Source organism: Lissotriton vulgaris, chromosome 4_1, assembly GCF_964263255.1.
Source record: "Lissotriton vulgaris chromosome 4_1, aLisVul1.2, whole genome shotgun sequence".
In the NCBI taxonomy this organism is placed as follows: Eukaryota; Metazoa; Chordata; class Amphibia; order Caudata; family Salamandridae; genus Lissotriton; species Lissotriton vulgaris.
This window is the reverse complement of record NC_141691.1, coordinates 230,437,505-230,462,139: the sequence shown is the minus strand read 5'-3', so window position 1 is coordinate 230,462,139 and position 24,635 is coordinate 230,437,505. Positions and strand designations below refer to the sequence as shown.

Sequence of the window (24,635 nt, the reverse complement as noted above, 5' to 3'; positions counted from 1 at the left end):
TGCCGGCATTCTACCTCTGGTGGACGATGAGGAGCCTCCTTAGTTTGAGTTTTGATCAGTTCAAATAGTTTTTTGGGACGATTTCTTGCCTGATCAAGTTGAAGGCTGAAAAAGTCGGCTTTGGTGCGCTTGATCTTTCGGAAATATGCATTTCGTTTTGTCCTGAGGATCTTGAGGTGGTTGGCTGATGGTATTGATCTCCAGGCCCGTTCCAATGTTCTGAGCGAACGCCTGTCCTCGTTGAGTATACCGTTGTACCAAGGTTTTGAGTCTTTCCAAGAGACTCTTTTTAGTTGAAGAGGTGCCAACAGAGGTAATATGACGTCGGCGTGTGCAGTTGCTGACTGAGCGCTCTCTGCTCTCCTGAAGCCTTGCGGGAGAGACCGAGAAACCAAGAAGAAATGGGAGAAATAAACCCTGCCGGTCTGGTCATCGCGAAGTGACTCGTGGAAAAAAGATTCATTGAAAGGATTTGCGAAAGGAACTGCGGAAAAGACTGTAGCCAGCTGATCCTTGGCTTTTTTTATGCGGCTCGCAGTTTGTGCTGATATCTGAGGGATACCCCCTGACAATCTCGGATATCGCCGGTTGATGTTTTCTATAGGGGGTCTGTGAGAAAAGCATTACTGCAGAAAACCTGCAGACTCTCAAAGATAGCGACGGCTGCCCTTTGCCCCCCGCCCTTACTCCATTTCTCGTTTTGGAGCTCTCAATCCTCGACTCGGTGATCGGCCTGCTGGAGGTGGAGGTGGAAGGTGGAAGGTTGAGGAGCGGGGGTGCATTGTGTGTGGCAGCGTTCATAGCGGCGATATTACTCGACTGTCAGTGAATGTTTGGCAGGGCTGTATAAGCTGCATAGTCGGGAAAAAAGGAAAAAAAGGGGTCTGACAATTATTTTGTGAAAACCATTCCCACCGGCTCATTAACTCCTTGAACAGCGGGAAGCCATCAACTGTGTGTAGCTATCGGCGCCAGTCTCAACTTCAAAGAGCGCTGTAAATAAATGAGCACTGAAAAGAAAATAAGAGAAAGTCGGGGGGGTCCTACTGAGTTTGCCATCTTTGATCTGCTACATCCCCCATTACAGACAGGAGCAAACAAACAAGGTGCAGTTGCGAGTGACAGACATTAAAACGTTGAAGCGCTAACTGCGATGCAATGACCCCTTGGCTGCCGGCTCCGTCAGGGCCGCAAGGGAGGCTTTGAATCCGCTTTGAATTCGCCACCACTTGTTCAAAAGATTGTGTGGGACATTTTTGAGAAGGAAAAAACTGGAATTTACTTAAAAAAACATTTTTTTCTAAAAAGTCCTATATCCTACAATGCGAGGGGGACCTCGGCGTAAAACCCAAGAGCGCTACCCTCGGTGCCTAAACTTTCCTACACGAAAGCAGCTGGTGGAGGGAGAGATAAAAATCTCAATACTGTGCTCTTCGAATAACGGCAACCGGACTTAAGGAATCCTTCAAGTGCCTACAATCTGACAGGCAAGGGGGGCAAATAAAATGAAAACTTGAAAGTGGTATCATTAGACTCATTCCTTTGTGCCAATTGAACTGCAAACGAAATGCACCAGAACGGCGCATCACACTGAGTATTTTGACTGTATTGAACATAGTAGACGTACTGCAACTGGCAAAACTGGCTAACTCAGGGCAGGGATTAGCCGCACTACAATCAGCTCAACTAGCCCATACAATATCAACTGTGCAGAGTAAATAAAACGAATCTAACAAGAAGATTATAGGGAAAGAAGAGACTGGGAAAATGCAGGAAATGGGCATAGAAAAGGTTGCTCAGGCATAAGCAGTCTTGGGCAAGGAAATACACCGAGGAAAAAAACTAGAGAAAAGAAGAATAAGGAATAAAATATTAAACAAAAGTACCTATGAAGAAACCACCGATCAAGGAAGCAACCCAGAATCCATCAATCCCCGAAAAAATTTAAAAAATAAAAATAAATTAAAGGAAACAATACCGGCTCAAGAAAGCGAGGAGGATTTAACTGTGGACATCTCTCAATATGATGAAGAAATAGGAGAAGCAGCTGAGCCGTCACTGAAAGATATATTAAGCTCAATAAGAGAACTTCATAAAGATGTTAAAATGGAAACCCAAAAAGCATCATTTAGCCATCCAACAACTGCAAGGTGCTGTAAAGAAGGTGGGAAGTACATGTATAGAGATATCCTAAAGGAAGGTGTCAGTTGAAACACGAACCGACCATCATGAGAATGATGTTACCTACCTCCAAAAGCAGGAAAAAAAACAAGAAGGAATAATACAGGATTTATTGATAAAAGTCGAGGACCAGGAGAATAGATCAAGACGAAACAATCTGCGCTTCCTGGGGCTCCCAGAAGGCGTCGAGGAAAATGACTCCAGAGTGTATGTAATCAGACTTCTTAAATCAGCCCTCCCTGAACTTCAAACCTGGGAACTAGAGAGAGAAGTTCAACGCACCCATCAATTTCCCTCTCACTCAGTCCAAGAAAGCACAGAATCAACCTAAATTTCCAAGGGCAATGTTGGTGGTTTTTGGAAACTTTTTACTTCGTGATACTTTCTACGACTTAGCGCGTCCTACAAGTAAGAGAGAATATAACGGTTCCATATTTTTTGTGAGACCAGATTTCGCCCACGATACCGTTGAAAGGAGGTGGAGGCTGAGACAGCTATTTACTCCTTTTGAGCAGATCGGCGCTAACGTTTTTTTACAGAATCCTGCCCGACTGAAAGTCATTTTTAGGGGATCAACTCGCAGTTTCAGCAGCGAAATACAGGCTGAAAATTATCTTAAAGAGATCTCAGAGATTGCAAAAGATAATACCGGAAAATGATCAAGAATTAAATCTTTTATTATGATGTGGACTGGATAATAAGTTTCAATTCTTTTTTTTGTTTAAAAATGTTTCTCGCGAATAATATGGGGAGCTTAATACCATTCGCAAATCTAATATGAAGTAATACATGATTATATCAATACTAGGTGTAGAACTTTTGTTTTTTCACAGATTTTCTCCCAATCTAATTATAATATTCACGCTGGGCTGGGGGGGAGCGCACTGAGGCGTACTGGTCAACGGACGCCCACACCTGGTTCCGGCTGGACCCAGGATGCCTTAAGGGGAGGGGGGAGGGGGAAGGGGCACAGGGCAGAATATAGGGAAAAGGACAGGGACATATCAAAACGAGGAAATTATGCAAAAGGAACTCAGGATACATGTAAGGGAAACAAGGGCTGCATTCACGTTTAATGAGTTAATTTTGGCTAGATTAAACAGCTGGATTTGGCAAAAACTAGACAAAAACTTAAAGGCAAAGACAATGGTACTTGCAGCAATGGTGGTATTGAGGGTGGAAAAGAAATTCTATCTCTTTGGTTTAAAAGGTTCAGGAACAATAAAGATTAAGGATGAGCTCAAAAGTTAAGGTGTTAACAATGAATGTATGTGGGCTGAATGATAGGCTGAAAAGACAAAAGGTAGCTTTATTAATTAAAAACACTCAGGCAGAATTTATATGTTTACAAGAGACACACATAGAAGGTAACAAGCCTTTCTTGCTGGAACAATTGGGACTGCGCGTGCTGGCATATTCAAAACAGGGGGCAAAGGTCAGGGGAGTGGCCATTCTAACTAAACTACTTAACATTAGCACTAGGAAGAAATTAGAAGATCCTTGGGGAAGGTGGGCCCTGATTGAGTGTCTGATTGGAGAAGTCTGGATTACACTCGGGTCCGTTTATGAGTCAACAGAGGATGACCCTGAAGTATTCGAGTTCCTGGATATAGAACTAGCTACCTGGGCACCAAGAGTGATCCTCGCAGGAGATTTCAACATCGACGGGGCATCAGGTTTGGGACTGAATAATAGGGGCCTATACCAAGGAAGGAAAAAGAGGGTGTGCAGAGCAATCCGAAGTATGGCCAGTAACAACGCCTTTATTGATGTCTGGGAAGAGCTTAAAGTGGGTGAGGACGGTTTTACTTACTACTCGGCCCCCCATAGGAAGTGCGTCCATCTGGATTACTTCTTTACCTCCGGGTTACTTTCAAATACCCTCACGATAGCAAGGCTACCCCGTATTTTGTCTGATCCCAACCCCCTATTATTGACAATAACGGGTCGTGGGCTTAAAAGACAGGCTAAATCATGGACATTTGAAAGGGAACTTCTGACGGATATAGACTATATTGAACACATGCACGCTTGGATAAAGGGCTCCTGGGATATCAACAGAGAGAGCACTAATTCAGGAAATGATTGGGATACTTTTAAAGCCAGGGTGCGAGGTGAAACACTGAGCTTTAGCCTAGCCAATCAGAAAAAGGAGAAAGCTAAGGTAGATCAGGTAAACAGTGACCTGTTGAAAGCAGAGGAGAGACTTGAACAGGCCATTACAGAGGGGCGGGAGCTGGAACAATATCTAATGGAGACCATGGTGGCTAAAGCGGATGCAGAAGAGAGTATAGCAATAAAATCAGCTAAAATATACAATGCCAAGAGAGAGCAATGCTATGAATATAGCGAAAGGGTAGGGCGGACACTCGCAACACGCACGAGACAGAGGATGGCAAAAGGTGAAATTAAAGAAATAAGAGACAGCAGGGGCAATATGGTTTCAGATAGGGAAGGTATCCTCGAGGTCTTTAGGGAGTTCTATAGCAAGCTCTATGAGGAGGAGCAGGACAGGGATCCTGCCGATATTCAGAGGTACCTGCAAGAACTACTAAGTAAAGCCCTACAGGAGGTAGATAGGGACTCTCTCGAGACTTGTTTAGAGGCAGAAGAAATTAAGGAGGCTATGCTCAGTCTGCCTTCCGGCAAGGCTGCCGGGCCAGACCTGATACCCGGGGAATTTTACAAAGTGTTTTTTGCATCAATCATCTCAGAGCTAGTCAGGACACTTAGGGAGGCACAGGCAGGGAATTCTATACCAGCCAGCTGGGCAGGGGCAGATATTGTTGTAATCCTTATAAAAGGGAAACCCCCCGCAGAGCCCGATTACATTGATTAATGCTGACCTAAAAATCTTCTCTAAAACATTAGCGAACAGACTTGCTAGGGTAATAGTGCAACTAGTAAGCATTAACCAGCATGGATTTATTCCACATAGAGGAACGACACTGCATGTTAGAAAGATGATCACGCTATTTGACGTACAAGGGGCGGAGGAGAAACCAATGGCAGCCATGTTATTAGACGCCGAAAAGGCCTTCGACCGCGTGGCATGGGAATTTCTGCGAGCAGTGCTAAGGAAAGGGAGAATCGGAGAAGGATTTATAAAATCGATACAATCATTGTATGCAGGACCAACAGCGTGTGTAAGGGTGAATGCAGGCCGCACTATCCCATTTAGAATTACACGGGGCACACGACAGGGGTGCCCATGCACACCCCTGCTCTTTGCACTTTACATAGACCCATTAATTAAGAAATTGGAGCAAAATGATCGAATTAGGCCGCTAGATACTAAAATGGGACCGATTAAGGTACTAGCATACGCGGATGATATCGCGATTATCACACCCTCACCGGCAGAGGCTATCAGTAAAATAGAGCAGGAGGCAGAGCAATTTGGGCGGGTTGCGGGGTACGCACTAAATAAAACTAAGACACAAATTATAAAGAATACATACGCAACATGCACAGATTCACGGGTGGTGGCTGAGGGGGTTTACTTAGGAATAACTATCACTGCTGACCTGGGCAATTTGATGGACTTAAATTCTTCTCCTATCATCGCGAAAGCGAAGAAGGATTTGGATAGGGTACATAATCTGCACATGTCCATAGTTGGCAGGGTAAATTTTAGTAAAATGAATCTCCTCCCGAAATTTCTATATATATTTAGAACTATCCCTCTATTTTTTTAGACCACTTTTGTTTAGTAGAATAGAGCTCATAATAAACTGGTTTATTTGGTCACAGGGTAAAACAAGAAGAGCACTAAAATGTATGGCATTACCAAGAGAGAGGGGGGTGGGCACTACCGGATCTGAGACTCTATTACTGGGCAGCAGTGCTGCAGCAAATAACGGGCCTCATCGGTGGGGCGGAGATGGAAGTAGAATTTTACACCGGCTCACTAGAGATTTTCGGTTTGATTCTAGGTGAGGAGGCACAGAATGTGTTCCTGAGATACACTGAACCGAGCTACTTTAAGAGGACCAGATTCAAGAATCTGGAGGCAGCTTATAAGATGTGGAAGGCTTTTAAAAAGAGTTTTAGACTGGGTAGATATCATGCATATACTAGGTTAGGGAACGACCACACATTACCCCCAGAGATCTTTGCTGATACTGTTTTCAAGGAATGGGGACGGTTAGGAGTGAAAAGAATGGGGGATTTGATAGGCCCGCTAGGAGTGCGCCAATTATCATAGATACAGAGAAAATGTGGGGTCAGTACAAGGATGTTTTTTAAGTATTTACAGCTAAGAAAGCTTATTGGCTGGAAAAAGAGGAGGACCTTTAGGATTTGGAGACAATATAATACTACAAGTAATAGAAGGGGGGCACGGCTGCACAATAAAAAGGTTCTATGCTGAACTTATAGCACACAGGGGAGATGACCTGGGTAAATTCGAAGCAAAATGGATAGATGCATTAGGGATTACGGAGGGGATCTTTGAGAAGTCATTACAGATGGGACAGGAGGTTCTCCGCTCTTCTTCATTGCAAGCCCAGCACTATAAGACCCTGTACAAGCTATACTACACTCCAGCCAGAATTGCACAGTGGGGGGGGGGGCACACAAGTGATAACATGCCCAAGATGCGATAGCCAGGAGGGAGACATAGTGCACATGTTTGGCGAATGCCCCAACCTGGTTCCTTTGATAAAAGAAATCGAAGCGTTTTTAGATAGATCGCTGAATTGTAAGTTAACAATGACACCCGAAGTAATAATAATGGGATTGGATGGGACTGGAGAGCAACCACAGCTGGAGAACTTTCTGTTTGTAGCCATGGCTGTATTTCGTCTATGCATAGCTTCAGCATGGCGAGATAAGCTCCCCCCCCACTATGCAGCATTGGTTGGCCAGGCTTTTGTATATATACAACATGGAAAAAGCGCTATATGCTAGAAAAGGGAAGAAGGGCAGATCCCTTGGTCTTCAGATCTGGAAACCAATAACAGACTGGAAGAATAGGGTGGCAGGAAACACAGAACTTCCATAGGGTTTCCAGGCGGGTGTGCAATGTAAATCAGGAATATTAACTGCGCTGTATCCATGGGGTTATGTTTATTTGATCCTCTTTCACGCTTTTTCTTTTCCAGCTGTTTTGATTGATGCTCTTGGTTACCCATTATAATTTGCTAGGCCGAAATATTGTAACCTGAGATACAGAAATGTCCTAGAAAATCGAAACTTGATTGTATTTCTTGCTTTTTTCATGTCCTGTGCAGGGGGGGGGGAGATTTAGGGGAATAAATGTTGTAAAAAGTTTTAAATAAAAATAAAAAATTAATAAAAAATGAAGAGGTGCCACCTCTTCTAATATCGATGTTATGGTAGAGGGGTACTGGTTGGGGAGATCGTGTACTTTGGACGATCCTACAGGAGGCAGCAGAAGGTTGGAGCAGGAGGAAGGCAGGGTGTTGGGGTTGAGTTTTCTCAGGTCTCTTTTCCACACTTTTGACCTTGTGGATTGCACTGAGATCAATTTCACCTGTTCCTTAATGGAGAAAGTGATGATATGATGGTCTGACCAGTCGCATGGTTAGATCGACTCTAGCTGAATGGAGTCAGTTTTAGAGATTACTGAGTCCAGAATAGAACTTTTGTTGTATGTTGGGATGTTGCAGAATTGCGTTAAGTCAAGGTTCATAAGGAAATTCTTGAGACTGTTTACTGCTGTATCATTAGGATCGCCCCAATGGAGATTGAAGTCTCCAAGGAATATTTGGGTATTTTGTCGCCCAGTGTTTGAAGATACCATGTCCATGAAATGTTCAATGAAGGTGAGGTTTTCACCTGGCGGGTGATAGATGATGTGCAGAGAACAGACAGGTTTTCCCTTGCTAGTGATGTTGAGGTACATGTATTCACATGACTGGAAAGAAGAGGAAATGGCTCTATTTACTGAAATACTCATATGATGTATGCAGGCTATACATCCCCCGGACTTATCAGATCTGTCTCTATCTAGTCTGATGATGTTGTAGTTAGGTGGGACTAAGATGTCAATGATTGGTGTGGAGGATTCTTTTAGCCAGGTTTCGGTTAGCATTATCAGGTCTGGCTCATGTATGAGGATGAGGTCAGCTATGTCCGCTGCAATGCTGGCAGCCGATCTACAGTTTAAGAGTATACATTTGAGTTTGGACGTACTGATGGTTGAGGAAGGTTCCAGAGTGATAGGAATTCTTCTAAGGTTGTTGTTTGTGACGCCTCTAGTGTTTGGTTTAGTGGTTCTATGGGGATTGGAGGTGATAGTAGGAATCAGCGATGATGCAGGTGTGGAAGGCTTCATGGGGGCAGAGGCATATGAATTCAACACGGCGAGTAAATAGCTCTCTGAGAGCGGATTGGTGCATCTAATTGGCCGACATGAATTGTTGTAAGAAAGGGCTGAGGGCCAATTGGTAGGGATTCATGTTCGTTGTAGGTTGGATTCTGGGCCAGCTAGTTTTGGGGTGTCTTGTTGCTCTAATTCCCCAAGGTTGTTTCGAGAAACGATCCTTGAGTGCTTAGAGCTCTTCTTTGATTCAAAGAGACTATGATCTCATCAAGTCTGTCGTTTTGTGCAGGCGGGTGAGTGGTAAGTGGCTGTGTTGTGGGTGTGGATATGGATGCATGCAGTGGAGTCTGGCCTGGTTTGTGATTTGTTGTATGTAAGAGTGTGGATAGGAGGGGTGCAGCAGGTGGGAGTGGGAGTTTTGGGAGAGCTGTGGGAGTGGTTTCAAGTGAGGGATGTGTCTGTGTTAAGGGTGTAGATGTAGGCTCTGGGGGGCGGCCTGGAGTGTGGTTTGGGGCCACTGTATGCAGGGGCGGTGAGGGTGTTACAGGTGTGAGTGTGTATGTTAGGAGGGCTGTGGGGGAGGGCGGCATGTCTGTTAGGGCGGGTAGAGTTGTGGATGACCGTGGTGGGTTGTGGCAATGGATGGTTGGGAAGTGGGCATAGGCGTATGGGTAGCTTTGGTTGAGATGAGTTGGGGGTTCGGTGTGGTGGATTGACGTGTGTTGGTGTAGGCGGGAGTTAGAGGAGTATCAGATAGGTCACATGTGGGTAGAGATCGTGAAGGAGTAGCGTTGTTGTCGGTAAGGATAAGGTGTGGGGTGTTAGCAGAGTGGGTGGCATGAGTGACCGTTTGGGGGTTAGATACTTGCTCTTTGATGAGTGGGAAGATGTTGTCTAAGAGGCTAAGATTGCAATCAGTAGATTGCTTGAGAATGGTACCATTATTATAGATGGTGAGAGTTGCAGTCGCTTGCAAAAATTGGGAGGGGGCGATGGAGATAACTAGACCTTGGGGAATTTTTTGGGTGGCGGATAGTTGCAGAGTAATAACATGATCTGATATCAGAAGTTAATGTAGAGTAATAAGAAGATATGATTCCAGTATTTCATATAGAGTAATAACAAGATCTGATTCTAGTATTTTATGTAGATTAATAACATGATTTGAAGAGATGATACTATACTCACGTCCTGTTACATCCGTTTGGGCTTAGGTCATGCGTCCAGTGTGCGGGTGGGGTTTGGATGGCACAGACTTTCTGCACTTGGCATGGGGGTGTGGACCGGTGCACTCCTATTGGTTGGGAGTACAGGAGGTGCTCTATAATTTGACGGAGGGCAGGGTAGTGCTGACACCCTTGATAATCCTATTGGGCTATGGCAAAGATTTCCCTGCGACTACTTGTAAACATAATGCTCTGTCCCTACTGCTTGCCAAGAGACGCATTGCATGTTGCTTGTGTAGAGGGCGGGCACCTAAATTTAAGGACTGGCTCAATGATATTGTCTACTTCAACACTCAGTTGACATCATATGTGACACTCTTGCCCCCTCCCATGCCCTAAATACATCTGGCAACCTTTACATACCTATTTGCAACTTTGGACTGTGGTCCAAGGTTCCTGATGCATGCCTACTTCACTGTACATATTCCTGCTGCTGTGCCCCTTTTGTCTCTGCTGAAAGGTGAAGGAAGCCATTGTGGAGCCCTCCTTTCCTGGATCGCTCCTTGATGTCTGTCGCTTTCCATGAGCATGCTGTAATCTGATTGGTATCATACCTTCCAGGTTGTTAGTGGTCGAGCTTACAGTATTGGGTCTACTGCCTTAAAGTACTTGCAGTCATGGCACCCTGTTAATGCTATGTTAATGCTATGTCTGATATATCATGGTCACCAATGTTGTGGCTGTGCATTGTACGTTATATTAAAAAAAGTATAAATAACATGTTCTGATTCCAGTATTTCATGTCGAGTAATAACACGATCTGATTCCAGTATTTATTGCAGAGTAAAAACAAGATATGATTCCAGTGTCTAATGCAGAGTAATTACATGATGATCTGATATATGTTATTCCCCAATTTCATCTTCGAAATTATGCATAGTGAATCATTTTGTGTCTGCTTCTTCTACAGAGAGGAACTGGCGATGCGTCTGGATTTAACCGAAGCCAGAGTGCAGGTCAGTATCAAATTAAGGTTAAATGTTTGCAATTTTCAAATTTTTTGTATTTAAATTATATTATTTAAATTCACAAAAAAGCAAAGGAAATAGAAGAAAGTATAGAAAGTATAGCATGAAAACAGGTGCACATCCTTTTACAATATGCGTACAGTGGCAAGGCAGACAAGTTTCTATGCCCAATCGACTATTTTCATGTTTCAACACCAGTGGCATAACGAAACTTGAGTGGGTCCCCCTTCAAAGTACATAGAGGGGGACCCAACACTCCAGACCCAGTTAGGAGTTCTCAGGCCAGGGGCCCACCTCCCGTGAACCGTGCCGGGGTGGTGCGGGGGGGCTCCCTGGAGTTCGGTCCTCCCCCCAGCACCGTGGGGATTGCGGGGCTAATGTTATGCCACTGCTTTTAACCTGAAAGACACGCAAAAGATTGAAAGAACTTGAAACATTAGAAAACATCGACAGATCCAGCAAAACAATTGTATCGGTCAACAATTTTTAACGCCAACACCCCAGCTTTAGGAACATATTATCAGAAGTGGCCAGGTAAAACTAAAAAACATGAAAGCAAAGAACAACAAGAGAGGAAATAAGTGGCATGTGTCAGTACAGTGTTAAAGTAATTTCCCAAATACTCCTCTAAATATAGTGGGTCTTTCTTTACCTACTGATTGTTAGGCATGCTGACATACAATGCATGTGCTCCTCATAAATGTGTAATGCAGCCAGGTAATGCATTTGTGCAGGGCTCGAGTCGGGGGTACACGCAGGTGGACGGCGTCCCCCCAATCTTTTCACAGGGTGGACACCGTTCCCCCTGCCAAGAAGCTAGGCTTCACAGAAATAAGCTGAACGTGTCCCGGTGTAATTTTCAGACACCGGAACACGTTCAGCACGTGACCTCATGAGGTCATTTGCATATTGTCAGTCCTCCCACTTCTTTTTATAGGACTTGTGCCCAGCATTTGTGTCTATGAGTGTGCGCACTTAAATTGCCTACAGATAATTTCAGACCTGTCAACTTGTGATTTTTTTCCCCTGTGTGAGGAGGGGGTGGGTCCTTGAAGGGGCGGGACTTAGTGCCGAGCACTGCCAGAGACTCTATTAAATTCACAGCTTCAAAGCTGAAGACAAAACCAAAAACACAGCTTTTGAGGCTACTGCCCATGTCCTGGGGAGGATTCCCATCTCATAATGGATATCAGCTGAGGATAACCCTCCAAACAATTAGCCGGAAACCTGCTTTCTGCAGAGGGTTACAGCTAAATGTGTGCACACCGTGTGATATCCTCTCCCTACCAGGTGGGGATCTTATGGGAGCCAATATCGTGTGATACACAGTGACACCCTGTGAGTTGGAAGGTCTGCAATTTAATTGCCCTGATTCTACTTCCTAATTCCAATGAAAAAATAACACCACATAAAATACTGTCTAATGTAAAGATGAGTTCTTCATAAATTGAGTAGAAAGTAGTTTATTAAGCCCAACAGGGAGGCAGGTCGTTCTCATCACAGACCATGTAACAACTGACACTCTTTAATACATTACATTCTAATAATGACCTAACTACATTCTCAGCAAGGAATGTACTCAATTAAAGGCAAAGATACAACACATCTCCCTTATTATAATAACAAAACGAAAGAGAATAAAAACAAGGAAGGAAAAAAGGAGAGAAAAAAGGATAAAAGTACAAAAGGTGAAAAGAAAACAAGAAAAAGAAAGAAGGAACAGTCAGGAAAACAAAGATCAAGTAAAAGAGATAAGTCACCCTGGGAAGTAATCCTGTAGGTACAATGGAGGTCTCCTAGTTCTAATGCTAGTGCTGCGAGAAGATACATGCTCATTCTGAGGTGGTTGATTCGAGCATTTCTCAGAGGCAGGTTCCACAACACATTTACCAGGACCAGGTTTCACAACACCATCATCCCCCTCCACACACCTTGACAACCGCGACATACTCCAAACATCTCCCCCAGCAAGCATAACCACATTCTTCATGACCTTTATAATGCGTCTAAGCCCAAAATACTTTGACTCACCCTTCAGGGACCAAACAGCCTTTTTAATAAATACAAAATCACTCACTTACCAAGAAGCACTCTTCGCCCCCTTTAGAACGTCAAATCTGCTCTTGTACTTATCTTGATAGTTTTGCAACCTAGAATCTTTGATCACACAGCCTCTATCCTTAACAGACAACCACAAAGGATTAAGCTTAGAACCAGCAACCCTACCTTTCAGTTTTTTGAAAGGTGATAACCCAGTTACACTATTAGGTGTGTTCCTATGCGCCCACAGTTTTTCCCTGAGAATGGGTTACAATGGAAGTCTTCTCTCCAAAGCGGTCTGGGCACATGCTCTAACCAACCTATTCATGCTCTCCACCAAACCATTTGCCTGCGGGGAATAAAGAGCAGTCCTATGGTGGGTGATAGATAGATCCTTCAAAAAGTCAGACATTTCCTGGGAGGTAAATTGGACACCATTATCAGAGACCAAAACATCAGGTACTCCCTCGCAGGTAAAAGCATCCTTCAAGACTTCAATAACATTCCTGCTCAACACAGAACCCATGCAAGAAGCAGACAACCACTTTGAAGTGTAATCTACTAGAACAAAAAAGTTCTCAAAAGGTCCAATAATGTCAACAGCAACTTTAGACCAAGGACGCTCAGGTATGGCAACAGGGGAAAGAGGGGCGGTGTTCACCTTCCTAGATTTATCATTACCAGAACAAATGTAGCAGTCCCTAACAACAATCTCAACCTCACGGTCCAATTCAGGCCACCAATAGGATTCACTGACCCTAGCTTTAGTGAGACTACGACCTAGATGTCCCTCATGAGCTAAATTAATTATCTTCTCCCTCACCCCAAAAGAGGGAAACAACCTGTCACCTCTGAATAATTCACCTTGAACAATGTTCAATTCATCCCTCACATTCCAATAACCCTTAGCAGGATCGGGAACCTCTTTTAAAACAGGTCATCCATTAACCACTGCTTCTAAAACAAAACTCCTGGCCGTGTCATTAGAAAAACTGTCTATCCATTCTGCCTCAGTTAATGCTGATTCTCTCACCCAAGAGATAACAGGAGACTCAGAGTCACACAAGACCAGCTTGTCAAGGGGTGACCTGGAGAGAAAATCCGCAGGGACATTTTTAAGACCAGGTAAGTATTCCACACAGAAATTGTACTCCATGAGTCCTTCGACCCACCTCTTAATTCTAGGAGTTGTGCATTCGACATTTCTACACGAGAACAACTGCACAAGAGGTTTGTGATCGGACCTAACAACAAAAGGTAGACCCCATAAAAAGAACCTAAAATGCTTGATGGCCCAAAAACAAGCTAAGGCTTCACGCTCAATAACCGAATATCGCTCCTCAGCACCCTTCAAAGAACGTGACGCAAAACCAATAACCTTTTCCGAACCACCCACCAGCTGGGACAAAACAGCCCCCAATCCACGTAAACTCGCATCAGTAGACAAAATAGTTTTCTTGTGCACATCAAAATTCCCCAAGGTTGGCATCTTTGCAATTCCAGACTTGACAGTTTCAAAAGCCTCAGAACATTCCTTGTCCCAATTGAAAACAGCACCCTTTTTCAGTAGGAGTCTGATTGGCTGCATCACACTAGCAAAATTTGGAATGAACTTAGAATAATATTCGGATAACCCATTAAAAGATTTCACCTGTTCCTTGTTAGAAGGAGGTTGGGCTTGGAGGATAGCCTCCGCAAGATCAATCTTGGGACTGATACCCTCCCCAGATATATTGTGCCCCAAATAAGACACTGATTTGACCCTGAATTTGCATTTCTCCCGTTTCAAGGTCAAACCAGATTCCTTGAGTCTCGACAAAACTCCAAATAAGATGTCATCATGCCTACCAACGTCATTCCCGTAGACCAAAATATCGTCCTGGAAGAAAAGAACGGAATCAATCCCAGATAAAACATTCTTCATGATCCTCTGAAAACAGGCAGCTGCGCTGGCTAAGCCAAAAGGCATCCTAATAAACCTGTACGCACCAATAGGAGTTACGAAAGATGTCAAATGTCTTGATTCCTCATGCAATAAAACTTGGTGATATGCTGCTGACAAATCCATAACACTAAACACAGTAGCACCACCCAACTTTGTCAAAATCTCATTAATATTAGGCAAAGGCTGCCTATCAACCCAAATTGAACCATTTAAACTCCTGAGGTCCACACACATCCTAATTTTGCTACCCTTGTCCTTGGGTGCCAAAACAATTGGAGCAAGCCATTCAGAGGATTCTATCTCCTCAATTACACCAAGCTTCAACAGCCTATAAATCTCAACTTGAAGTGGTTTTAACATGAGATTAGGCACCTTCCGAACTCTATGTACAACAGGTTTAGCATTACCTTTCAAAATTATCTTGTGCTTGAAACCTTTCAGAAGACCCAAATCTTCACTAAAAACTTCAGGAAATTTCTCAAATATATCCAAAAAATCACCCAAATGAGAAACCAACATAACCTGTTCAGGAGCATTGGGATTCAAAGTAATTACTAAATTCCTTTGATGACGCCAACCAAGGAGATTATCTCCCCTTTTCGCAACATACACCTTTCCAACAGTTTCTCTGCCCTTAAAAGTAATGGTCTGGATGGAGTATCCAATCAAATCAATTTTCTGTTTAGCATACCCAACGGGATTAATGTCAGGAGTCAAAAGTTTGATCTTATCTCCATCAAAATTTTTAAACCAAAATTTATCACTGATAAGAGTGAAAAGTGAACCAGAATCAGCAAGTACGGAAACAATCTTGTTGGCAATTTGGATGTCACAAGAGGGTATGAATACTTCGTCATCATCAACTTGACTCACACCATTAACAGCATCATCTTGCAAATTGGTGATACAATGAATTGAATCCTGAGAGTACTCTTCATCATCATCAGCACAATTAACTTTGTTGCTTTTACACATCCTAGCATAATGGCCTTTCCTCCCACAATTCCAACAAACGGTACTCTTAGCAAAACAGTTCGGATAGTTTGGTCCATGTTTCTCACTTCCACATCTGGGACATCTGAATTTATTCTCTCTGTTAAAACTGTTGAAATTGTAATTTTGTTTAGGTCTCTCAACTTTAAAAGAAGTTTTCTCCTGCTTTGAAGGAACTTTACTAATGGCAGCAACATTTGTCTCTGGTTGAAAGATTTGACAATTTTCCTTACCTACACTGGAAACAGGATCAGTTAGAGAAGGACCTTTCCTAATTTCCTTAACCCAGGTAGAGGTATGTTCAACACTCTCAACAATAAGTATGGCCTCTTTCAAATTTGGATTTTTTGACAAAAGTTTTTACTGGATCTTGAGATCATTAGTGCAATGAACAAGTTGATCACGAATGAGAGAGTCAGTCAAAAGCTCAAATTCGCAAGTTTGTGCAAGGGATTTAAGTGCTGCCACATAGTTTCCAACTCTCTCACTCTTAGCCTGTGTACGCATAAAAAATGTGTGTCTTTCCATGACAACGTTAATGCGTGCACCAAAATGATTCTTCAAAAGGAGTACACTCATCCCATACACATCAGAAGGTTCACCCGCACCCCTACCAATAGGTATTGGATCCAAACTGTCATAGATATTTCTTCCTTCGATACCCAGATTGTTCAACAAAACAGCTTGTTTCCTGATGGCAGAAAACTTCTCCCCACCAATGGCAAGTAAATAAGAGTCAAAAATTGGCTTCCATTTCTTCCATGGTAAATTTGGTTCACCTTGCTCACTCAAAAATTGGGGAGGTTGATTCATTCCACTCGCAGAAGATGATATGCTGAAAGGCAAAAATAACTAAACAAACTAACACAATAAGTTAACCAAATAAGCTAACACAACAATCTAAAATAATGAAGGAAAAACTAAAGAAGTGAAATCATCAGTATGAACGAAAATAATAACTTCTCTGTTCATAGATGGGTACTTCTTTTCTTGGTCACTTCTTTTCTTGGTTACTTCTTTTTTTTTGGTACTTCTTTTCTTTAAACGAACATCAATAATCTTCTAAGCATCAGGGACGAATTCCAGCTGATTGCGTGCATTCAATGGTCAAATATTGCTTAAAACATAAAATGTGACTTGCCTCAATCCATGCGAAAAATTTATTAAAATGCGTAAAATAATGTCAAATATTTGAGCGAGTATCGTACTCGTCAAATGCCAGAACGCACTTCCGTAACTTGCCAAAGAAACCAATGCGCGTCACAGTTCGTGAGAGTGAGAGGACGGCAATGCACGCGGTTGCTTAGCAACGTGGGATGCACGCTCTACGTGTGACGACAACACGCTCCCACAGTTGCCAAGACGCTCTCACAGCTTGTTCCGAGTCCGTTGTATGACGACAGGCAGGCATGCTCCAGTACGCTCTAGTACAACTCGCGCAGTTCAAGACATCAATGGCAGGCACGCTCCAGTACGCTCTAGTACAACTCGCGCTGTTCACGTGCAGGATTTAAAAAACACGCAGTCCAACGAAGGTAGGCACTACTGCAGTGAAAGTACTCAAAAATAGTAAATATTAAAAATGTACTTGCCGCTATGGAGTCGCCACCTCAGAAATCAGTTCAGACTTGGAAAGTCACTCGAAAAATTCAAATGAATAATAAAGTCACTGTCGTAAAGATGTTGGAAATCCCAAGAAATCCAAAAAACAAAATCACGCAGGGTTCTTAATCACCTGTTGGGCTCATTGTCGCCAGTAATGTAAAGATGAGTTCTTCATAAATTGAGTAGAAAGTAGTTTATTAAGCCCAACAGGGAGGCAAGTTGTTCTCTTCACAGACCATGTAACAACTGACACTCTTTAATACATTACATTCTAATAATGACCTAACTACATTCTCAGCAAGGAATGTACTCAATTAAAGGCAAAGATACAACACTGTCCTTATCCTGCATGATTTAAATCAGTATGCTGTTGACAAGAGGCTGGGATTCGCCATCAGGGCAGGTGAATTCTGTCCCATTTGAGTACAAAAGAGCAGACATCGCCAGTCTTTTAACCCAGGACTTTCCCTTCTCTGAAGCAGCTGTGTCCATGTGAATTATATTCCAGTGACATTTGTTTGTATCCAGTGCATATTTACTACAATGCGTAGCACTCCATTTCACATATTTTTGCAATTAAAATATATTGCATAATGAATTAACATCTTCCCAATAACATGTTAGGTGCAAAATGCATTCAGTAGGAAAAACGTAATACGATCAGTATGATAAAATCTACACAGTATAATATCTGCCCATGAAAGGATTTTCCAGTATGACACTCAAGGGAAATAAACCTATTAAACCTTCCATTTCACATTTTATTTACAAAATACTGTTTCCTAATTTATGCCTTCACAATTGAAAAAACAATTTTAGCATATCCCTGCATAAAGACCACGTTGCATTCATTTAATTTAAAATGCAGTTCTATGGGCCTTACACTGGGTTTTCTTGAGCAATGGACTCGTTAGCAGGGACCAGAGAAATACTCCCCTGTTTATTCTCTTTGAATGATTTCCCAAATCCCCCTTTGATCTCCTTCCCCTAACCTCCCTTGAACTCATTTCAAGTAAATCAATATCCACCCCTTGCTGCATCCCATACCCCATCGCAAGAAGAAATGTTTGGAACTTGGGAAGGAGCATTCTGGCGCCATCTGTTGGTGCTGCCCTTGGCCCTGCCTAGTCATACCTTCCCTAGAATCAGCCCTTGCTGAAAGAGGCATTGATTGGAAATACATGGGGGAAGATGTACTCATTGTTGGCACATCCCAGCAGAGCAACCAGAACAGATGAGCTGTGTCAGTGGGAACGAATAAAACAGGGCAATATTAAAAACAAATGTGTGCTGTTTTATTCTCCCTCAGCACTGACACACGTTTGGCTGCCATGTGCTAATGCAGACACCATTACTCTATAGTGAAGGAGTTTGTTTTTTCTGTCAAGCATATATTTGTTTAATAGGGGTGAGCTATTCCAGGACACACAATACGCATAAGTTAGTTCCCCACCTTGTATGTGTGCTGTGCAGTGCAGCACACATGCGAAGGTAGGAGAGTTTTAAGAAAACGCGAGATGTGTGTGTTTGTGGCACACATCCCTGTTTACCAATGACCGTAGATACGGATTTGCGTTAGTAACCCATGGGTAATAGCTGGCAGACAAAGTGCATTTCACATTTCCCCTTCCCATTTTTCCTTCGTATATACACACCTGAGTCAGTAATTGGTCTTCACAGTGTAAACTTTATTAACTTCAGATACGGCCAATTACTCCATTGGCCTCACTTCTATTAATTTCGTGACCATCCTTTATTCTTGCTTTATTAAAAAAAAAAACACAGCACACAAATAATATATCAAGGTTATACATTTCCATTGTATTTACAATTGTCTCTCCACAGGTCCTCTTGCTTTACCCCCCGGCCGACAGAGCAGCAGGTAGATAATTCGCCACTGCTTGTGACAAGCGCCGGCTTCCTGGGTAGAGTCAGAGAGTCCAGAGCCACCAGCAGGTCAGCCCCCTCTCCCGCCAGCCCGGAGCCCCGATATACTGCAAGCCCTCTTCTGGGGCCAAGCAGTTGATATTTTGGGGGTATTTAAACTGTTTCCTTCTTTCGATTCAGTTCAGGTTCTAGGTAGCAGACAAAAATATGATGTAAAAAATATAGTTTACCACAATATCGTGTTTCTATAGTTATAATGGTATATCATGGACAGCAATATCAACCAAAAACATACAAAAATATTTATTTTATGATAAATATTCAGTTTAAAGTAGAAATTGCTGAATATTATATTATATCAAATTAATATAATATAATTTTAATTTCAAATCCACTAATATTTAGTACTATGGGGAAGATTATGATACGGCCAATAAAGGCTCCGACCTGTGGTCGGAGCCTTTAGGGCCGCATCATAATGGGCCGCTCGGTTTCTTTTCCGAGCGCCTCCTTATGTTGGTGGCGGTCCAAGCTGGAAACCAGCTGGCCATTATGGCTGGCTTGCGATGGGCTCAGATAGCCTATCTATCAGTCGGAAACCGGTAAGTAATCTCAAGGGAAGGTCTTTCTGCCCTTGAGATTACGATCATGTTTTCCGAAATGGTTTCCATGTCGGTTTGTCCAACATGAAAACCATGTTGAAAAATTTGTTTGGGGGGCCTCCAGCAGGGCCTCCTTTGGTGTACAACCTCCAGTTGGAGTCTGGGAGGGCACCTATGGTGCCCCCATGTTGATCCCTGCTCCCCTGTGGCAGGCACTTTGCGGTGCCTGCCACAGGGTGCCCCTGCACAGCACCTCCTATTTCATTATGGGAGACTGCACTAGGGCCGGTTTATGGCTGTAATGCATGCTCCCATAGTGAAATATAGAAATGTGACCTAACAGTGTTCGGTTTCAACCTAATGAGGAGGTCGGGCCGCTGACCAGGTGTGGGTCGGTCCCATGACCGAATCTGTGTCAGGCAGAAGTGATTCCATCCGACATCATAATAAGCCCCTCTATATTTACATAAACACATATATGTGTGTGTGTGTGTGTGTGTGTGGGTGTGTGTGTGTATAATATAAAAACATATTTACTAAAACTGCTATAAGCATTCAAAAAATTCAAAATAAAAACAAATCATATAAAATATAAAAAATAAATAAGTAATACAAAAAAATCTATTTAACCAGTATTAGGAAACGTATTGGCCTCCAGGAATATTAGATCTACTATTCCCATTCCAGTCTTAGCAACAGTAGGGAAAACATTGGACTTTAAATGGGTTAAATTTACTATTCTCACTCCAGTCAGTGCAACAGTAAGGAATGTGTTGCACGTCAGAGGGGTTAGGTTTACTATTCCTACTCCAGTCAGGGCAATAGTGGAGAAAGTGTTGGACTTTCGAGGGGTTACATTTACCATTGCCACTCCACTCTAAGCAACAGTAGGGAAAGAGTAGGACATCGGAGGTAGTGGCACAACATAAGCCCCCGAAGCCCCTGTGGTGCAGGCGGTCCCAGAGCTCCAGACGGCCACCTCAGCACATTACCCTGGCCTGAGCACTTTTGATGGAATCTGGAGGGGGTCCCTCCCTTTACTTTGCAGGGGGGGGGGCTCAAGTTTCGTTACGCCACTGGTTTGGAGGGAATAGATTTACTTTTCCTACTCCAGTCTAAGCAACAGTAGGGAAAGCGCTGGACTTAAGAGTGGTTAAAATTACTATTGCCACTCCAGTCTAAAAAACAGTAGGGAAAGCATTGGACTTCAGAGGTGTTAGATTTACTATTTCTACCCCAGTCATGTCAAAAGTTGGGAAAGAATCGGACTTCAGAGGGTTTACATTTACTATTCACACTCCAGTCAGCACTATAGTAGGGAAAGTGTTAGACTTTGGAGGAGTTAGATGTAATATTCCTACTACTGTCAGCAGAACAGATGGGAAAGTGTTGGACTTTAGCGAGGTTACATTAACTATTCCCACTCCAGTGTAAGCAACAGTAGGGAACAGTAGGGAAAGTGTAAGACTTTGGAGGGAATGGATATACTATTCACTTTTCAATCTATGCAACTGTAGGGAAAGTGTTGAACTTTCTTTTGCGACAAGCGGTAGCACTAAAGGATAAACCCAATAATCCTGTCACCGTTGATAATCTCACTTTTTTGTGAAATCAGACTTAAGTAAGACTACGATGGATAAAAGGTGGGAGCTTCGGAATTTGATAGATGTTTTTAAAAATCTAGGCTGTATGGCTTATCTTCAAGAACCTGCGCGTCTTAAGGTCATTCGAGACGGACAAGTTGTCTTTTTCACTGATCCAATTTCCGCTGAACAATCTTTGGAAAAATTCTCTTGGGATAGCGAAAAAAGAAACCAAAAAGGGAAAGAAAATTAATGCGGGGGTGGGGAATGCAAGTAAAACTAAAAACCAAAAAAATTAATGAACAGGAGCATGCGCGAATACCTTATATTGAACATGCATCTACTGAGTAATATGACATTTTTTTGTATTTTCGCGCAAATACACTTTCTTTCATTGTATTAGTGGGTGAGCTTAACTTTTCTTTTCTTTCTCACTCTTTCATTTTCTCTTTGGGTATGAGTTAAATATGGACAAAAAAGGATTAAGCTAAAACATGGCATGAGCAGTCTCTCATGTACGCAGCTTCACTATGCTGCCCCTACAGCGGCAGTAAATGCTAGAGGGGTGCTCCCCCCCAAGGGACGGGCTGCTGCAAGGGAGGGGGTGGGGTTGTCACAGGGGTGGGGGTGACAACTGGTGTCGAGGGTGGTGGGAGGAAATAAGAGGGAAAAACGTGATTGCAAGATTTGACTTTTTTTCTAAGAGAAGTAGGAAGGAAAACCTAAAGACGGTGAAACAAATAAAGGTAGAGGGGAACAATATGTACAAGAACAACAGCATATTAGTTAAATGCTTAAATTAAGGATTTTATGTTGGAATGTAGATGGCCTAAATAGTAAAAGCAAAAGAAATTTGGTACAAGAAGAGATTAAAATGTACAGTCCTAATATAGTTCTGGTTTCAGAAACCCACATAAAATATCAAGATAGAAAGCTACTATCACAACTTAGTTACAAATTGGTTGCATGCACCTCTCTAAATGTGACTATAAGGGGGGTAGCTATTTTTAAAACAAAGAACAGTCCCTTTAGAAATAATTAAAACTGCTTCAGATACTCGAGGAAGGTGGGCAATAGCACAGATGCAAGGGGACAATGTTAAACTTGTATTTTGTGTGGTATATTGTCCAAATATTGACAACCCTAAAGTTTTTGAGGATTTAAGTTTAGAACTACTTGAATGGGAAGGAGAAACTATTATTGCCGGGGATTTCAACTGTGTTATGGATTATAAAATAGACTCTACGGGGCCAAAGAACTTTAAAAGAATGTATAAAGTTAGAGCAGCGATTCTAGAACTTGCAAGATTGAACAATATCAGAGATTTATGGCGGGCCAAGCATCCTAGGTTGGCAGGCTTTACTTACTATTCTGCGCCGCATAGATCCTGCTCTAGAATTGATATGATATGGGCTTCTGATCAAATCCTAGACAACTGTGAAATTGAAATTTGCCCCAAAGTTACATCTGACCATAACCCCCTACTTTTGGAGGTTACTATCAAAGATCAAAATAAAAAAACACGAAAGTTCACTTTTCCGAGACACTTACTAGCTGATCTAACATTTATCTCATTAATTAAAAATCACATACAGGAGTTTATCACATTAAACATCAACTCAGCTAGCATAAACACTGTATGGGACACTTGTAAGTGTAGTATTAGGGGGTTTGTCCAACAGTATGTACTCAGGCTTAATGCAGAAAGCCGTAATAAAAATAAAAATATGACATCTAAATTACTAGATTTGGAAGTACAACTGGCTGATGCAACGCTATATTCAAAAAATAATATAGAGACGATTAGAGCACAACTGGTGGAACTACAGGCAGGACTAAAAAAAAAAACTCTAAGAGAAAGATATGTAGTAAAATTACAAAAATATACTCGGTGGTTTAAACAGGTTAACTCAGTGCTGGGTCGCTTTCTCTGGGCGGGAGGCTCTGCCCGGGTAGCACTGCGCACATGCTTTTTATCCACCTACTGTGGAGGCCTGGCCACCTCGGATCTGCAGTCGTATTACCAGGCCGCTCATCTCCTTATTCTGAACGAATGGTGGTACTGTGACGGTGGGGATCCGGCCTATGCCCTAGAGCGTGCTTTGATGGGCGATAACTCGCTCCATACCATCCTATACTCACCCCGACTGCGTAACTCGCTGCCAAGGGTTACTAAACTCGTGTTTGCTATATGGCGACAGGCCTTGCGTCGCGTGGGTTGGTGGGGCCGACTAACCGCAGAAACGCCTTTATGGCGGAACGGTATGCTACCTGAACTCTCTAAATTGTCAGGCTTCGATGGCTGGGATGCAATAGGTATCTCGCAGTTAGGCCAGGTGATGTCTGGAACGTCGCTCAAATCCTTTCAGACCCTCAGTACCGAATTTGATATGCCCCAATCTCAATTTTTCCGGTACCTACAACTCCGACATGCACTGACGCCCAGCATTGCCAACCTTGATTCACTCCCTGAATTTAGCCCGATCGAGGCGAAGGTCTTCATGGGCGATCTTGGGGACAAGAAAGTATCGCGCATTTATCAAACCATGGTCACCCACTGCTCCCCTACTCTTCTCTCACTGAAGACGACTTGGGAGGCTGATCTCGGCCCCTTGGACGAGGACGACTGGCGAGAGGCCTTGGAATCCCCGAGGGGGGCGGCTATCGCAATGCGATTCCTACTCATCCAATTCAAGATTCTTCATAGAGCATACTATACCCGAGAGCGTCTGTGGAAGGCGGGCCTGATTGGGTCCCCAGAATGTCTGCGGTGTGGGGCTGAAGTGGGTTCGTTACTTCACACAATGTGGTCGTGCTCTAGGCTGGTTGGCTTCTGGAGGGGTGTTTGGGGCTGTCTGTCTGAGGTGCTGGGCTGGACCCTCCCCCGTACTCACCGTCTGGGTCTGTTGCACGTCCTGGAAGGGGTTGGTGGCAATATCTATAAGCGGCACCTGCTCCTACTGGGGCTGGTGGTGGCTAAAAGGGACCTGGCCCGAGCGTGGAAGAATGTGAGGCCCCCCCCCTGACTGCATGGAAGGCTGGTATAGACTTCTGTATGGGCCTGGAGAGACCTATATTTGAGGCGCGAGGATGCCCCCGCAAACACTTTAAGATTTGGAAGAGGTGGGCAGACTATAGAGGTCTGACACTGGACCCTCCAGTGGAGCAGGAAGAAGATCTTTAGCCCCGTACTGGCTGGCAGAGCCCATGGCCACACACATTACCCACGTCACAATCTTACGTCGATACAGTTAGTGCACACATGCATGGGGTTCGGGTGGGTTCCAGGGTGGGATCGGGGAGTTGGGTAGGTAGG

General features: G+C 43.3%; 1 protein-coding gene across 1 annotated transcript in view; it reads left to right on the top strand.

Moving 5' to 3' along the window:
• The window catches only part of ESX1 (ESX homeobox 1), an 86,309-nt gene that overhangs the window by 48,550 nt on the left and 13,124 nt on the right, over nucleotides 1–24,635 (top strand). The window contains exon 3 of the mRNA XM_086966747.1: nucleotides 10,607–10,652. Coding sequence (XP_086822873.1) covers nucleotides 10,607–10,652 — 46 coding nt within the window. The remainder of the gene's footprint in view (nucleotides 1–10,606; nucleotides 10,653–24,635) is intronic.